At 39.4% G+C, this 18,547-nt stretch overlaps 1 protein-coding gene across 2 annotated transcripts in view; it reads left to right on the top strand.

The window, feature by feature from the left end:
• Positions 1-18,547, top strand: part of PMS1 (PMS1 homolog 1, mismatch repair system component) — a 43,087-nt gene that overhangs the window by 12,373 nt on the left and 12,167 nt on the right. For both annotated transcript variants that reach the window (XM_048952618.1, XM_048952617.1), the window contains exons 6-9: positions 7,399-7,515; positions 11,239-11,361; positions 12,790-12,933; positions 14,136-15,013. In XM_048952618.1, coding sequence (XP_048808575.1) covers positions 7,399-7,515; positions 11,239-11,361; positions 12,790-12,933; positions 14,136-15,013 — 1,262 coding nt within the window. The remainder of the gene's footprint in view (positions 1-7,398; positions 7,516-11,238; positions 11,362-12,789; positions 12,934-14,135; positions 15,014-18,547) is intronic.

The raw sequence follows: 18,547 nt of genomic DNA, 5'->3' as shown, positions 1-18,547 counted from the left end.
TTCTTTTTCCTTCAGATGATAAGTGCTTTTGTCATTAGCATTATTAAGTCAAATTGGAAGGTGCTTTTCCCTTAACAGTCCTATAGGGTATGTATGCTAGGATGCACTACTGAATGGGATTGCCTGTGATTATTTTTTTTAATTATTATTTTTTGGCAGTGCCTGTTGTATTTCTGTTTGATGTGCGCTTGGAAAATGAATTGCCTTTTTCAAATAGCTTTGTTTGTCATGGAGCTCATGGGTTACATATTAGTTTTAAAAAATGTGTATGTCCAGTTATTCAAACGAGTTCCTAGAATCTCAAATTCCTGAGGCTGAGCCAATACTTTCTGCTGCATTAGAAGATGATAGACGTCAGGAGTAAGATCAGGTTCCAAGACTTAAAAGAGCAAAGAGGTAGCAGAGATATTAGGTACTGCAGAAGGAGATGAGGGAAGATGGTTTGAAGATGTAGAAAGGGGAGTACAGTACAGTGCATTTCAGAAAGCTCTTGCAATTAAGTCTCGAAGGCAGTAAGCCAGTACCTTTTAAGATAATCCTTCTTAAAATCCTGTATTTTATAGGGAATGAGAATGGAAGAAAGCATAGCTCTCATCGTACTGAGCAAGAATATATTGTGTGATGAGGAAGAAACTTTCATTAATGTATCTGAAGTTAGGCGCCTGAAAATGGTTGTGTATCAGATTCTGGATTGAATCTATTTTGGGAAGTCAGGTGTACTCTTGAGGTGCATATGCATTTTTAGCATTCCCAATACACTGACTGCATGCTGTATCTCCACTATATTGGTTTTGTGTGTATGTTGTTTTTTTTTTTAATAGCGTGTGCCTTATGCTTCTGATGACATTTGTTTTTGTTCTCTTGTGGCTGTGGCACACAGTGTGTCTGTCAGTACAAATGAAAATATTGCCATTAATTGTCCCATTTGTTTTCTGTTGAGAGTGATGCTCTTACTGCCTTAGGGTGGTTTTCTAGTACGTAAGAAAAACAGATATCCTTTTGTCAGTCCTCCGAGGGTTTATTCATTGGTGTAATTCTGTCAGTGAATTTCTGATAGGGAATAGTCAATTCCTGTTTCTGCTCAGAATGTTTTGTTTGCATTAGCAATAAATAATGAATCACTTTGCAGATCAACCCTTGAAGTACTATTGCTATTTTGACAACTTGGATTAGCTAGTGCTCCTTCTTTTTATGAAGGTTTATCCTGCCAAGACATTCTTTGAATACTGATAATGTCGATCCTCTTGCCAGTATGGTTATGTTAGAAAGGTATTTTTCTTCTTTCATCACCATGTTCCTTGAAAGCATATTGAATAATGAGACAGCCAAATGGAAATAATTTACATGAGTATTCAGCAAGTTTATTTAAAGTTAACATTATCTGAAAGCGTGCTAAGAACATTCCAAAGTCAGCTACTGCTGAAGCCATGTCAAACCCCTCGGCCCGAAATGCCACGTTTCAGCCCCGATAAGCTTGGGCTGTGTTGTACGAGCAGTGCTGCTGGGCTCTGCCTCGAGCAACTCTTCACCTCCTCCTTCCCACTTCATGTCTGTGGCCCAGTCTCAAGCTGGTGGTGTTTAGGGGATACCTTGGCATGTTGAAAGGTGGTATACTTCAACTCTGTTCTTGTTATCTGTGTTCCATGAACACCAAGAGGAGAGAGGACACCTGGCAGTTCTACCTTTTCTAACAATTTCAGACATAGAAGGCCTGAGTAAATCATGGCAACAGTTAATGCAGGTGTGCCTATCAACAGGTAACATCATGCACAAAGGATGGCTGGGCCTTAAGGCTCAATTTGTTTTCCAGTTTCTATTAAGAAAAATCTACTAAAGGGAGTGTTGTTTTTTTTCCAAGTGCTTTTCGGGCATTGAAGCCTTGGTCTAGGACTGTTTACTGTCTGCTTCTGGGGAAAAAAGAACCTTGGGATGCAGGTGGTCTGTCCTACAGCTCTCTCTTTACCTGTGGTTGGCGTTCTTTCTTAGCCAGAGCTCTTTTGTGGTAGTGGTTGGTATTGACCTAAATGATGCCACCAGGTGCTAAGTGTGTACTTTGTGAGGAAACGCTGCTGCTTCATTATCTGAATTAGTTTTATGTAAGAATTTGGACAAGTCTTGACCTCCTACAGTCTGTATCCATTAGTCCAACAACAGTTTGGTTTCTGTCTCTGAACTTTCCATAGTAACTGTGGGTTTTTCTTTCCTTCAGAGATGGAATAACCAGAATTATGCGTTAGGGTAAGTTTTCAATTTTTTGTTTAATAATGGGATCATACTTCATCTTTACTCATTCTCCTTCCAAACTCTTGTTAGCTGCATGTTGAAAAGAAATCTATGTTGAGCATTAACAGCAGCACATAAGCTCTTTTTTCAGTTGGAAAGGCTACTCTATTTAATGTAATGATGATGATTGACTCCCTCACTTGTGCTTGAAAATATAAAGGGGAATGAGCAAAAATCTGCAGTGCTCTGCAAGCAACATGCATTCAAGTTGATCTGGAATTCAGTCTTTTCTTCTGTTCACTGTTAAGTGGCTTTGCTGAGAAAGCCCAACAGAGAGTTAATTCTGATGTTTTTTGTGATGTGGCCACCTGTCCACTAGGAAATGCGCTGAGACCCTCAACTCAGCTTACATCAGCCAGAGAACAGCTGCCAGATGGTAACTACTTTTGGTCACTACCAACCTGGTTGAATTTGAACTGGTGACCTAGAGGTGAAATGCTTTATATCCTATTACTAATTCCCTGAGGTTTCCAGTTTCCCATCCATCACTTTTTTCAAATGACAGCCCAGTATATGTCTGAAATCTCAAAACAATTACTGCTTCATATAGGCAGCCTGGGCTGCAGTATCTGAGATGTGCCTCTGGCTCTTGTAAAGCTTGCGCATTTCCCTTATGGGCTTGAGACAGGTTAGTGCCAAAAGGGCATTTCCAAAGCTGCGTGGGAGCTTCCCTTCCTCCTTAGCAGTGAGCTTTGTTAGGGTTAAGTATGCCCTTTGTTACTTTTGCTAACTACTGTACAACAGAAGGCTTTTAAACTCCCTTTAATTGCTGTGATGATGTTGCATCCTCTGAAGGATAGTTTACATTTTTATTGTTTTTCTCATTCCCGTTAGAGAAATGATTTCTCTAACTGGCTGCTTGTTGACTGTGTGTGGTAAAAGCAGCCAAAAAAAACCTGAACATTCTTCTGTCTGTGTAATTCATGAAAGCTTTGAAAGATCTGTTACCAGAAGAAGGCCTGTGGCTCCCTGCAATACCTTTTGGTTCATCTCGAAACTTACCCTCCAGTCCCCAGGCCAACACTTCTGTAGTGCATGATGCTCAGGAGTGCCTCTTTGTTAGCAGGGTGCTCTCATACCAAGAGTGGGAAATTTGAGCAGGAAATACTGAAGAATTTGTAGAATCAACGGTGCAGTGGAAAATAACTACCTTTCATCAAACTCCGTTGATAGCTGTGATGTCTGATGCCTTTGGGAGAGGCTCATTGAGTGCATTTTATGATGGGGAACAACAGTGCCTCAAGTTTCTCTATTCTGTGCTTCCGGCAGTGATTGAATCGCAGTCAGTTACAAAGAGGATGAGGTAGCTGATTCCTCAGAAGCAAATGCAAAATATTTGGGGAAAACAGTTACGATTTGGTAAAGGGTTGTTTTCTTTCTAAGCTTAACTGAGAAACTGCCATAATTGCTGTTTTTAAGGGAAAAGTATGCAAGAGAATCTCAGTCATAGAGTCACTAAGGTAGGAAAAGACCTCTAAGATCATCCAATCCAACCATTCACTTATCACCAATAGTTCCCACTAAGCCATGTCCCTTAGTAAAACATCTAAAGGTTTCTTGAACACCAGAGCTCTCTCCTTAGGGTAACTTACCATGGTTTTTAAACCAATACACCAACTATGGCTTGGAGCAGATCAAACAATATTGATGCTTCAAGGCTGGGATTTTAAACTATGTGGCCAAGTCTTTGTCTTGATATGTTCTTGATCTTAGGTGATAGCTTTTCTTCCACTGCAGGAATGTGCCTCCCCTTGCAGCCAGGTGTCTGCACAGCGTGAGCAAAAGCTTTGCTTTCATGGTGATGGGTTTTTTATTTCCCTTGGACTGATTTCACACCTCTGATATTGCTGTATTGCTGCCTGGCTTGGTTCCTGTTTGTGTGCCCTCTTAAGAAATAGCTGATGTGTTTTTGGTTGTGAGGGAGCCTAATAAGCTGTTTTACATCAGGAAAGCTAAGAAAGCCACTGCCCCAAAGAGATAACTGTCTGAAGTAAGATCTCAGGTGCCAGAGGGATGGGATTTTTGGAGCACGTAAAATAAAGTTGGGCTGTGAAATGCAGCTCTTGCTAACAGAGCAAATGGATTTCAGCAGCCTGCAGATCAGTTACAGAGCTTGCACTACTTGCCTTTTACACTCTCAGACTTTTTTACAGGATAAAAAAATCACAATGATTATCACAAAATAAATGAAGAAAAAATATGGGATTTGGGTACTGAAAGTCCACATCACCTTAATTCCAGAATCTCAGTTGTGCTAAGGCAGGCTGGTTAAGTACTGCCATTGGGTAGTAGTAAGGTAAGCAGGAGGATTTCATCTCAGCATAGTAATTGTTCTGCATTACCATCACCAGCAGCAACATCCAGTCCTCAGCTCTAACTGGGATTTTTGTTTTTGTGACTGCATATTGCTGTGGCTGCTCATAGGAGATGTAGAACGTGAAAGATGGGTTGGGATGAAGAACGGCTGCAGTTGTTCCATTGTCCTTCCTTGGGGTCTTTGAGGAGACATGGCGAATAGCTGTTATTCTCCTCAGTGACAAATATTAGATATTCTGATGGGAAGAGGTTGCCTACTCTTTTTCCAGTCATTACACGTTTTTCGAAGAATCCTTCTAGGCTATGTGTAATATAAAATAGAGATTGCTGTTCCAGGCATGTGTGTGTTAATATACTGCAAAAAAAAAAAGGTGGATATCCGTGTTCTAGAGCTGGTTGGGGCCAAGGAAATACAAACGTACACATACATGTGTTTATCTTCTGTAAACGTGCAATAGACTTTCATATACATTGGGACTTTCAAAGTAAGGCCAAGATCATGTAATCTCCTTCAATGAAGCCAAGAGGAAGGTGAGATATATTTGGCTGGCTCTAACAAACCCTAAGATGGTCCGTATGTAATAATATATCTTTGAGTAGGCTGTTTTTGCAGTGTCATCATACTGAGCAGAGTCGGATTCTTCCTTGGCTCATCCTGGACACCAGGTTTATATGACCTAGAAAAAAAAAAGAGGGGGGTGTGTGGGTATGTATTTTTAGCTGAACTAAAGGGTATAATCAAGGTTAAAAGATGAGGCTGAAGCAGGAACCTCATGGAAACAGGCACTTTTTAAAATAAGTAAAATGAAGTCATCATTGTTTCTTAATGGATTACTTTTTAAAGCTCGTTGATATGTGTGGAGAGTCTAGAAAATAATTTCTTTCAAATTAACCAGCTGTTGTTACATTGTGGCTTCATAACATGCAGTTGGGGTTAAAAAACAGTGTGCAATCCATTCCATGTCCATTTTGTAGAAAAAAATACGAATAAATAAACTCTGAACTTCTTAGCAGTGTCTACTTTTAGCAAGTTTGCATTTAATAAGTTCTCAAGTTCCATGGCTTTTCTAAAAGCACTTCACCACAGTGATCTTTTTACAGTCCCATGTACCAGCGTTCAGCAGGCCAGGCAGGGTAATAGCAGCCTTGCATTAATCAGCAGCTAGGATTTATATCTGTACCTGTGGCATCACACTAGGATAACCTAAAATAAACAGCAGGGTGTTTATACTAGTCACGTAACAAGTGTCTTTCTCTGTTTGTCACAAGTGTTTAATTTAAAATGTATCCAGTAAAGAAAAAATCGTTTGGCACTCTGTGTTTCCATTTTAAGTAATCAACTTTAAAATAGCAGCAGTACAGGATATGTTTTATAAGATGAGCTCTGAGGAAGAGGACAGATTCTTTCATCACTCCCAAATGTCTCTGAGGAGATGTGCAGCAGGTGTGGAGCAGGGCGGACGAGCGCCCTGGGGCTCCATCCTCCTCCACCGCCTGCAGAGCAGCGAGCTGCAGGCATGCTGCCCTCTGCACCTCTCCTCCTTCACCCCTTTGTGTGTCCCCTGTCCTCCCTGACTTAGGTTGTCTTCTGCATTTGGGGGCTTCCAGGTGGCCATGGGTTGGTAGGGCAGCGCGCACAGTGTCAGCAGTGTGCAGAAAATGAGTTAGCTTCAGGCAGGAGGGAGTTTGGAAATAATTAGTTAAGGATTGGGGAAAAGTTTTGGGATTACCAGTCTCAAAGCTTTAAAAATCTCACCTGTTCAATAAGAGGATATTGTTTTATAGGAGTGCTGCGTTCTTCAGTGCAATTCACCCTTCGATGCCAGTGTATATCCTACAGGACAGGTGGAATTTTAAGGCTCTGTATTGCATTTCTTGAGATTGGTGCATTGCATAGTGTTTGTTTGCTCACCATGCTTTCACATAACATCCTGTGCCAGAGTACTGTGAACTTATCTTGAATTTATTGGACACCTAGCACCTATTTAAACATCTATTTTTAAACCAGCACCATAATGTCAGATTTAATGGGCGACTTCCTGCATTTTTTTCCTTTTATGTTTGAATGTTGCACACCAAAATAGACTCAGTCAGCTAATGATGACAGAAGTAGATACAAAGCCAGTATGAATCTAGAAGTTGCTCTAAAAAATTTCTGATGCAAGTTGCAGTTCATGCAGCCTTACTGCATTGGCTAATTCTTTACAAAAAATATGTATCTAATGGAGCACATGCTTCTAACTTCAGTTTTCAGTAGACGAGCAGCCACATTCCTATGGATACTTCCTTACAAACTGCTTTTCTTCCTAAAAAAAAGCCAGACTTGTAGACCTAGAGCATCCAGATGGGAGCTATGAAATACCATATGCATTACAGTGCCCAACTTCAAATGCTAACCATCATGTCAAAAAGATGTTATAATCCTTCAATCTGCGTATGCAGTGAAAGGCATGTAGCTCACTACAATATCTCTAAGAGGAGAAATAGTGTTTTCATTGATTTGTTTTTTAACAGTTAAGTGCAGAAGTCCAGGTTAGCCATGTAACATTAAAGAACGCAAACTTTCCTTAATTTTCTGATAGCTACAAGTCTAGAAAAGAAATACAACATGAGAAACCTTGCCAAAGAGTACCATATCGTGTGTGTTAAGAGAGAAAGTTGTGAACGTAGGAGCGTCAAAGTACAGAATGTTACATATACAGTATGTGTGCAGTTGCATATACATGTTCATAGACATGACTTAAGTTCAGCAAATATAAATATAATGTCAAAAATTTGACTCTGTGCCACTTGTTTCAGGCAGCTATTTGGCAGAAGAACAAGGTGTCAGATCACAAAATGGCCTGCATGTCAGTTCTGGGAACAGCCGTTATGGGCAGTATGGTACCTTTTCAACACCGCTGCGAAGATCCTGAGGTGAGTTTAAGCTTCCTTCTCCCAAATCCACTTACAGCCCGTCAATGAAGAGCTAAGTCAGTACTCAAAAAAGAGACTTTAAAATAGAGAATGTTATCTCCAGACTGACATCTGATTAATACATTTGATTCTGATACTTGCCTCTGTAAAATTAATTGGTTTGGTGATTGAAAATGCGCTCCCAGAATCATCTCGTCAGGACTCATGTGGCACTGATCAAATGGCAGTAAAAACAGTTGTGATGACAAATGCAGAATTGCTGATTGCTCAGAGCTGTCTAAGTTAGGATTCCTGGCCTGCGGGCAGGTTGTGCTCTGATTAATAACTAAGTAGCTGTATCGTTCTTATCCTGGTGGCCTCTTAGCCTTAGCTTCTAAACATTCTCTCAGTTTCAGTCAGGGTCACCAGAAGAGCAAAATAAGCACATGCTTAGAAGGCAAATTTTGTAAGATTTATAACAAGCCTGCTTTTGAAGGAAATGCTTGCCAGCTTTCAAAAAAATTAAGAGCATGAAACTCTTTTGCTGCTGTTGAAAGTGGAGGAGATGCACTTTGTCTAATATGTTCACTTTTTTAAAATTCTGCTTCTGTTTTTGTTGCAGACACTCTTACAGAGGAGAGTAGTACTCCTGCTGAGACTGCAAGGTTAACTTTCTGTATCCTGTAGTAGTGGGTCTTGCCCATAGTCATGTAGATGAGATGAATCATCTTTGGCAAAGTGAGAGTACTGAACACAAATGACTGCTGCAAGAAATTGTTTAGTCAGTCTTAAATATGGAGTTTGTAAGAATGCTTATAGTATATATAAACAAGGAATAGAGGGTTGGGGGGAAGCAAAGTTGCTTCTCATAGCTTACAAAGTTTTCATGTGTATGTCAGAACAAGCACAGATGTTCTGTTCATACCTGAGCACTCGCTGGCTGTGCCCCATATGGCAAGTGCTCTTCAGGGACGACCAGGGGGTATTTAAAAGGGACTAGCTTGAGGGAGGCACTCAGCTTCTCACATTACCTCTTTGCTATATCATGAGGCATCCGTATTCCTTGAATAGAAGTTGGAGAACATTCCATCTCTCTCTCTGTCTCTAAATAGTGTGTAAAATACCACGTGCATCATTTATAGGTGTATAAGTGATCCGTGCATGTTGTGTGTGCACAGAACATTCAGAAACTATGGATATTTCTAATTTAAGCAGGCAAACACAATGAAATGACAGAATTAAGGCTGCCTGTGTAAGCCCTTGTCTCTTTCCTTTGCGTGCAGGAATTGGGATAGCTATTTAATGACAACCTGCGTGCCACTTTTCCCTTCCCATGCAGTCTGTGTCTCATTTAGTGCACAGATGAGAGCAGCACTAATACTTAATTTCCTACTTGTCCATTGTGCAGCTTCCTAATCCTTCACTACAAAGTCGACTCTGAATACGAAATCAGTGTTGCTATAAACCTTTTCTAAGCTGTTCCTTACTAACTGCACATTGAAATGTTCTGCAACAAGTGATTCATGCATTTTGAAGACTCGCCTTCTCCAAAACTTCCCTATTACGAGCACTGCATGAAACAAGAACATAGTTCAAGTTGGCTCCAAGGCATGGAAAAGTTGGGAAGTACTCACAAAGTAGAAAGTGAACCAAAGAAAATAAAGAATGGACAGTTTGTCATGTGCAAAGCATCATCTATGCTTTTTGCATCCCCATTCTTGGAAATGGGTGGATTCAATTTGGCTGCAAAGTTTCACTCAGGAAACTTTGACAGAGAAAGGAATTCCTATGGAATTCCTAGGAATTTTCCTATATTCTGTGAGGGTTAAGTTTGGTGGGTATACAAGCTGCTGGGAACAAGGTGAGCACTGAAGAAAGGCTTACTGTCCAATCAACACAGATATATTGTGATATGTACATATATTTAATATTCTCCAGTCCCTGTAATTTTGCCTGAATTTTAAAAAAATATTTTTATACATTATAATTTTAATAATTAAGGTTAGTTTTGGAACTCATTACTAACTTCTAATGAGCATACTTGATATTCCACGTGTCTTTAAATAGTAACAGCAGTCAGCCATTTCTTAATCTGGCAGCTTCTTAAGTGACTTATTTAGAGACTTTCAGTTTTGTTTTAATGTTGTCTGTATATAAAAATACTGTTTGAAGTGAAACAGTAATACAGATGTTTGGAAACTGGAAAAGAAATTTGAAGCATAAAGAAGGGACGTTCAGAGAGGATGTGCTAAAGCTGCAGGATAACATCGAGAAGTGCTGCATGTTGTTTTTTGATAATCATCCAGCAGATATTTGACACCTCTTTAACTTGACCAGTGGTGTTTGGTTATGTGCAACATTGCTGACCAGAACACTCCAGCTTTAGCACAGAATGCTTGTTACAAGGTCAGGAGGGAATAAGGGAGCACATGGGCAGAGAGCTGCTGTGACGTAGGTGAGTGGGGAGGATAGGCCAAGTCCCAGGGATTTTAAGTCCCGTTTCAAATGCATGATGGCTTGGGTCTTAGTATGTGCAAGAGGTTCTGCCAAAAGAAAAACCAGAGAGATCTGATTTCTGTATTCTGTGATCCACCCTGCTACCAGAACGTTCTCCATACTTTCCCACGTATCCAGAATTCAGTCTTTGCTTTGCAGCAGCCCCACGCTGAGCCCTTAGCTATTTGTCTGGGCAAACTGCAGTGGAGCAGCACGTGGGTCAGTACTTGAGCTGGCTGGCACATGTCAGTGCTGGTGGATCCTGTCTTTGGAGAAGGTACGATTGCCTTTTCTGCAGAAGGGTCATTATTTCAAGGGTGTCCTGTCCAAACAGCTGTCAGTTATCACAGAAATTGTGGAGATACAGCATCTTTGGGATTTCTGCTTCTTTACCAGATATAATTGAAATCATTTTAAGGGCTCTCTAGTTGTTTGGTGGAGGAGAGGAGGAACTGATGAGGCAGGCAGCACGAGTCATTGGCCTCGTTTCAGCTGGGGAAAAAAAAACACAACAAAGCTAAAAAGGCTTAATGGAGAAGTTATAAAACTTGGTCTTAATGTTAGGTACTTGAATTGTATGATGTGTTCTGGGCTCCTTATCAGGGATGGGTGCATGCAGGTTCTGCTCGAGGCTGAAGGCAGATGATTTGCATGCTGGTGGTATAGGTAAATTTTGGTGCCCTGACTAAAGGCCTGACAACAGGCTATTTAAGATGCCCTGAGTGTGGAAAGAGAAGGAGTTCATCTTTAGATTTTCTACCTTAGGGTGAGCTCACTACCAACTTCTCCAGGCTGGACAGCAGTGTGTGCCTTCAGCTTATACCAGCCGTAGTTGGCAGCCCTGCGGTCAGCAAGTATGCACTTAGCTGGCGTTGGTTTGTTGGCTCCAACCATCTCCAACCCCAGCTGCAGACAGCAACCTGGTGAACCTGCAGTCCCAGTAGGAAATGTCTCAATGAGGGGTAATAGAGACAGAAGTATCCTTCTCAACCTCTTTTCTTATACACTTTAACACTTATATTGCTTGAATCATAGAATCACAGAACCACCAAGGTTGTGAAAGGCCTCCAAGATCATCCAGTCCAACCACCAATATTTCCTACTAAACCATCATAGCTCTGAAGAAGCAATGCACATATTCAAATGGCTGGGCCTCCTGTGTGTTTCACTGTAATTTCCCACCTCAAAAACATATTTTTGACATTGTCTTTTAAAGACCTTTGTGCTGTATTTGTTCTGTCATTACAGATAAATCTTTCTGGATTTCTCCCAAAGGCTGAGTCAGACAGCTCTTTGACAAGTCTCTCAAGCTCAGAACGGAGTTTTATTTTTATAAATGATCGTCCAGTTCATCAGAAGGAAATATTAAAGGTAACACCCTCTAGCATTTACAACCACAGACCTGAAGGCTGTAGTTACAGCTGCTTGAAAAAATAATGAATTTCAGATATACAGGAGCCCAGGATAGTTGATTATTATTGTCATTATTTTTTTTTTTACTATTAGCCTAGCAGAATTAGACCTGTGCAGTTTTTCATGCAGGAACTGTATGTGGTTTCCCACAAGACATGCTTTCTGAAATAAAAATCATAATTTTGTGTACTTCATACTGAGGGCTTACCAGGCTTTCATACACTTTCACTTTAAATCTGTGTATGCGTTGAATAAAAATGAAAGTGATAGTGCAGAAGCACTGGCTACAGCTAGGCATTGTGTAGGCAGAATTTGATACTCTTGGGTTTCTCACACTGCTGAACCTTGCAGCACCTCACTTGGAGCAGTATTGCTGTTCTAATCCTTGCACCTCCCAGAAAAGAAAATTCAACGCATGCTGAAGTATACACGTAGGGTTCAAAGTGGAGAAAATGAATTCATTTTCAGTCTATGCTCAGAGTTTTGTAGATATAAGCCCTGAACTTGTGTTTGTGTTGTAACTGACAAACAAGGCTAACCCTGTACTGCATCTCCACACAGAATTTGATATACCTGTTTCTTGCTGCAGCGTAAGGTTCAGTTTGGATCCCATAAAAGAGGCAACTTCTTAACCAGGGGCTGGACAGGGTTCAGGGCACCATAATGCCAAGTAAAAATACATTGTCCTTCATTTATGGCTGTTCTTGGAGTGTGGATTCCTTCTATTTTGACCTAAGTTCTGAAACAACTAAGGAATTTTTTGATTGTTTGTTGGGAGTTTTCAAGGGGATTATAGAGAAAGCAGTAAGGGCAAGCAAAGTTTGTGAAAAGTTGTAAATTTATAGTTGGGTTAACAGAAGGAACAGACTAATCCTGTTCTGGGAAAAGGTCAACTCTGTGGTGCAAGTGTTACTTGCTCAAACAGACTTCGGTTTGGCTGAAAGAGACAGTGATGTAGTTGCAAGCTGTGTAAGTAGATTGTCTTTAAAAAAACAAACACAGAAATAATAGCATTTGGGTTGAGTGAGGAAGTAAGCGTTAGAATTGCAGTCTTGTTTGGTCATTTTTAAGTACAAGCATATCAAGTGTGTTTTTCCAAATATGATCGATGTATTTATTCAGAAGGTCAAAGCAGCTTCCATTTGTTTCTTGGAATTTGATCTTTTTTTATTTTCATGTTTATTTAGCTGTGAATACATGGGAACCACTAGTAAGTCCCCTTCTGGTGATTATTTTGTCACACGTGTGTATTCAAATATTTTCTTAGCGTTCTGTTAATTTGGGGAAAAAATAGAGTTAGAATTTTATAACATGAAATTTTGTTCCTGTGCCTTTATTTGTATTTTGTTGCCTTTACTGACATGTCTTTACTTAATTAATCTGTAGTTAATTCGACAGTACTACAGTGTGCTGATGCAAAAGGACAGCACGCGCTTATACCCTGTGTTCTTTCTGAATATTACTGTACCTGCCTCTGCTGTGGATGTGAACTTAACACCTGATAAAACTCAAGTTCTGCTGCAATATAAGGTAACTAATGTCTTATTCTGCTGTTGAGCTGGCAACTTTTACTTATGCACAGGTAATAAGAGCTTCTGGAACTGCTGAAATGTGTGAAGGTAAACAGTGCTGCTGAAGTATTTTAAAAGGATTATTCAAAACTCATTTCCTAGTTGATTTTGAACATCATTTATGTGCTTCCACACACGTGTTTGTTTCCAGTTAGCTTTATAGTGACCAAAGCTAAATGTAATTGCGATGTGTGTCCTTAAATAAATCTCATGCTTAGATTCTCAATGCACTAAGTAATAAACATAACACTGCACACATTATGAAGGGGAAGTCGGTTTCTGCTGAATGCGCTATTTGCTGTTATGTGCTTACATAATTGTTGACATCACTTAAGTTTTGGGATATCCTGTTGATACCATCTAACTAAATAGTATGTGCCCACATTTTAGAAGTTATCTAGTGATACATATTATGTAAGTTTACTTTCACTTTTTGGTACTTCACATAAAAAGTAATGCCACAGAAATTAACAAAGCTATTCACATTGCACGCAGGCAGTCACACAGGTAAGTTTAACTTTTTCAATGTGAGTTCTTGTAGTTGTCTGTGTTAATGTTGAAAATGCATTGCCAGTGAAGCACCACTTATATCAAAAATAACATAGCATTCTCACACCCATTCTAGTTGTAAACTTTTCTTTGGTATTAGAAAGAGGGTTGGGATTTTCTTGTTTGTTCCTTATTTGCATCATTTGCTGCAGAAGTGTCTTGGCAGCACCTTCACAAGCATGCTTACATCAGTTGGAGTGGTGCTGGTGCTTCTGTCTTAGCTGTGAGCATTTGATGCTGTATGAAGTGGGAATCGCTTTACTCGATATGGTTTTCAGCAGTCAGCCCACTGTGCTATAAGGAAAGCAGTTAATCACTTCCATGATTTCAGTGTGAACCAGTGAAGAAAAACACCTATCCCAAGTATTTGAGGTGAAATTTGTCCATTTTGGAGCCTTTTTTACCATGTGTTTAAAAAAAAAAAAAAAAAAGCCATAATCTGTTCAGATTTGTTTTGAAAAATTCTGAATAAGATCACTTGGCTCTGTATTCTCAATATCTGTCAGTGGTGTATTTAGGTTTTTACTTATGCTTTCTATGTGTATTTTTTTCTGGTTGTTATTTTTATTTATTTGTTTGGTGGTTTTTTTTGTTGTTTTTTTTTCTTCTCAGGACTGTGTCTTATCTGCTATTGAAAATGTGCTGAAATCTTTGTATGGGCCACTACCTGCTACAGCCTCTGGTGAAGCTAATAAAACAGATGTTACCTCAGAAGACACGTGTGTTCATAATGCAGGACAAACAGATGTGGTTGTTAATGAAAAGGAACCATCTGGAAACAATGATCTACATGCTCATACTTCATTCCTTTCATTCAGCAGTTATGTGCAAAGTTGTCAAGCAGGAAAAAACACAGAGATCTGTTTAAACAATCAGATATTCTCTGGTGATACTGTACATAGTCGCCTAGAAAGAAAAGAGGCTTCTAAGAATGATGCCTTTCAAGAGGGTTCCTTACGTTTATTGTGTGAGGAGGAGCAGAGCAGACAAAACACAACTGGTATTTCAAGTAACAGTGCTCCTGTAGATCCTGGGTCTAAAAAAGATGGTGGACACCTTTTGAGTTCTGATAAAGCTGAAGAAGCCTTAGTCCCTGAAGACTTACCTGAAATCTCTGCTGATAATTGGAGTATGGGAAATGCATTTAAAAACTCCTCAGGAGACAACCTGGAACCTGTTAAGGTTTTAATTCCTGAAGCTGGAGGAGCAATTAATGAGCAAAGTGAGCGTAGTGATGAACAAAGCCACGATCCACAAATCCCAAATCAAACTGTAAAGAAAAGAAATGTAATAGATGAGAAAACAGGACAAGTAACAGGTTATGACTTAATTCATGGTCGAACAATAAGGAAATCAAAGTCTGCATTTGAACACTTCATCCAAGAATATCGTTCAAAATTATTTTCTGAAAATCCGAGGTGTAGCATGAAGGACATCCTATCAAAAATTGAAGAACTGTGGAAGAATTTAAATGAAGAAGAAAAGCACAAGTAAGTTTCCAGGCTTCATCTTGCTTCTAAATCTAGCAGTTAGCAATGAGCAAATGAGTCATCTGTTGTGAGTGGGAGAAAGATTCTAACTTCCCAGTTATTTATGAAAAACAGAACAGAAAATTATTTTTGTCTTTCCAAGGTCAGCGATGGTATTGTCTGACATGCACTGCTGATTTGAGTTACTTGTTTGGCCACTGTATCTGCCGTGCAGCAGTTAAGTAGGGGCAATTTCCCTGAATTGTTATTTAGAAATAACAGGCAAGAGGTGTGCTTTGTGAATCATACAAACATCAGCTTTTTAAGGGCTTGCCTGTGTCTCGTCACTCAGAAGCACTGTCAATGAAAACCAGCGCGGTGATGAATGAGGCACTGTATCGTTCCTGCAGAACTTTTTCCAACCAGCAGTTTTCTTTATATTGCTTTAAAGTGAGAATTCTCTTTTAGGATCTTTAGTGCTTGAACATTTGGAAAACTCCTTTCCCCTATATTTAGTAAGTATCCCAACCCAGTCTACCCCATTATTGTATGTATAAAACCCAGTCAAATGACACACGGAATTTCTTTCCCCCCAACAGCTATTCCAGTGCCTGTTCAGAATATAGTACAGTTCAAATGCTAGTGGGTCCTTTGTTTCACTCTAAATCAAACCTCTTTTCAGATTACAGTCTGAATATCAACATTTCCTATTCTAGACTGTTGCATCAGTCTAGAATTTTTGAAATTTCATCTGCAAGTAAGGAAAATATTTTAGCCTTCTTTAGTTTGGGTTTTCTGAGATATATATATATATATATATTTTTTTTTAGAGTGGGGATCTGGTGGTCAGTTAGCTAAAATGTATGTGGAATTTATATTGCTGGGAAAGATCAATTAGAATGACAGATTTTAAGGCATTCTAAGGCAGTTCAAAATGCGGAAGGTTCTTTTAATGTTGTGAGAGATAGAATCATACAAAGGAGAAAATAATAGTTCTTCAGCAGTTTTACATGTTTTTTGTCAACAGAGTCACTTAAGTGTTGTGAAAATGTATTTTTTTAGTGGTACAGAAGTGAAAAGAGGGGATTAAGGAAGCCAGCAGACAAAATAATGTAATTTTCACACTGCTGAGAGATTTGATGAGGAGAATGGTGGAAAAAAAAGAAGCTGTACCTGTAGAATTATTTGAGATCTCTAAGCAAGCAGGGTGTTGCAATCACAAAACCATGCATGTGAGAAATGGTGTTTTGCCCACCTCTCCTTCAGCAGGAATATTAATGTACTAATAGGAATCTACTCCAATTATATTCATGCTTTTAATGAAACAAAAGGTTCTGCCAGCTGCTTCAGAAAATTTTAATTTGCTCTGCTTTAGCTTTTGGGATTTCATGGTTGCTTTCCTGGTACAACTGTTATGTTTAAGAGCGTGCCTACAGATTATGTTAGTTCAGAAAGGAGACCTCTCTGGTAGTGGAATTTTTCTTACCTATAGAAATAAATGCAGTATGGCCCAGTAGATGTTGGAGTCAGTGAAAGATTTACCACTAGTTTTAACAGTACTTTTCAGCTTTGGTGTATCTCTGTTTCACTTTCAATCTTTTAAAATAGCCCCAGAAAATAATAACTGTAAAGAGATTGTAGTTAACTTTTCCTTCAAGGCAGCAATCCCAAAGAACTGTTCCATGTCTGCCAGAGAGCATGTCTTTGCCTACCAGACACTCTGGATGAATTGGGCCACCTAGAGGTAACAACAACTGTCTGTAGAACAGGGCAGCCAAAGGGCCGTGCTCCCACTGTGCCTCCAGGTTCAGGCAACCTTTCTGGCAAGACATCACTTTTCTGGGCTCTAGACCTCTGTCCTTCTGCCACAAAGTCCCATGTTTAGGTTACAGTAGATACGCTCGGCTTCAGCATTTCTGTTTGTGGCTTCTCTAGCAGGTCTAAATGAATTTAAATCCCTTTTTGGGAGCAGCACAACCAACAGGTGTCACATAATTACATGGAATAGTCTATTCAAAACAAGCCTGCGCTCATTACACAACCAGAATGTGAAATTTTATGGTTTTTAGGTTATAATAGAAGAGAAAGCTTCCATGCCTGTCCATATTGGCAGCATTGCCTATCCCCTTGCTTTGCAAAGCCAGAATTTAATTTCTTATACTCACTCTGCTCTTTCTTAATACAGCTTGTGCGTGTGTCTGGCCTTAATATTTCTTGTTTATCAGGCTCAAGTAGCAGTGGGAGAACTCCATGCATTAGTTAGGCAAAACCCTTGCAGTCAGGTCTTGCAAGGTTAAAGTTTTTCTGGTGGTGGCCTAAAATGAAAGCATGTAGGACTGACTTTGGAATTGTTTTGGTTCTGGATGACATTTATCAGTACTCTTGTAGTTAAATATTGTCATGTGTTCCAACTGTGTCTGTTCAAAGCAGAGTATTTATTGATCTGGTCAATAGTATGAATGTATTCTGTATTAGAAAAAGTTCTGGTCAAGTGGTTTCATCGATATATTTTAAAAGGAGCAGATGTTTTTTGTCTTAGCGTTTACTCCATAATTTCTAGGACATGATTTATTGCAAGAAACCATTTAAGCTGACTTTTTTTAGTTAACTAAATATTGGTACCATATGTGAATGCTAGCACATCATAATTAATTGCAAATGGTGACCTTTTTGTTGACCTTAATTTTCCAGCATGCATACACATAATTGAATCAAACTGTTCCAGCAAGTAGCAATAAATAAATATGACCAGTTAAAATATTTATTTCCAGTGCTTATGTATGATAGCGCTGCCTTTTATTGGAGGTCAGATTGGTATGAATAACCTGACAGAATTTAGAGTATCAAATCAGGGTGAAAGAAGGAGGTAGCACATTGCCCCTTTGTCCTTCAAAAAAGTCAGGCTCATATGTAGGAGGCGAGCATAAACCATCTATAAAGCTTTAGCTATCATCTTGATGTTTACAAGCTCATTAAGAATCCCTTCAGGTTTTAGAGCTTTGGTATGTATAGTAACATAACTATCAAGACAGCATTTAGAATGGCTCGTTACCAAGTCACTTTTTGAAAAATCTATAAGTTTATTATTTAGAGTTCTGTGATAATCATATCTACTCTGGATTTGCATGCTTTTTATTCATGGCTGATCTTATTTGAAGTCACTGTGCTTCTTTACCTTAAGTAAAGCCTGAGGCTTATGAAATTATTTAGCCTCCAAACTCCTAGTTAAATGCCAGGACTCCACTTGAAATTTGCAGAGCTGTGGAAGCTCAAGTGGCCTTGTGAATAGGATTGGATGTGCCTGTGACAAAACTTCTGAAACTATGTCTAATTGCAAATTCAAGTGAAACCTAGTTTTGGGATTGAGGTCGAGGGCAATCTGCTGTAGCTGATTGTATAATGCAGTTTATGTAGCCCCCTTCAACAGTTCAGATTTTCCTGGCTGTCATAATGAAGGAAAATTTCAAACTCATCATCCTCACTGAGTAGAGGTGTAGGGGCACAGTCCCTGATCTCTTTTCCACCCCCAGTGGAAGGTGTATCGATGTGGCTACT

The sequence above is a fragment of the Lagopus muta genome, chromosome 8 (assembly GCF_023343835.1).
Source record: "Lagopus muta isolate bLagMut1 chromosome 8, bLagMut1 primary, whole genome shotgun sequence".
NCBI lineage: Eukaryota > Metazoa > Chordata > Aves > Galliformes > Phasianidae > Lagopus > Lagopus muta.
This window is presented reverse-complemented; position numbering and strand designations above follow the sequence as displayed.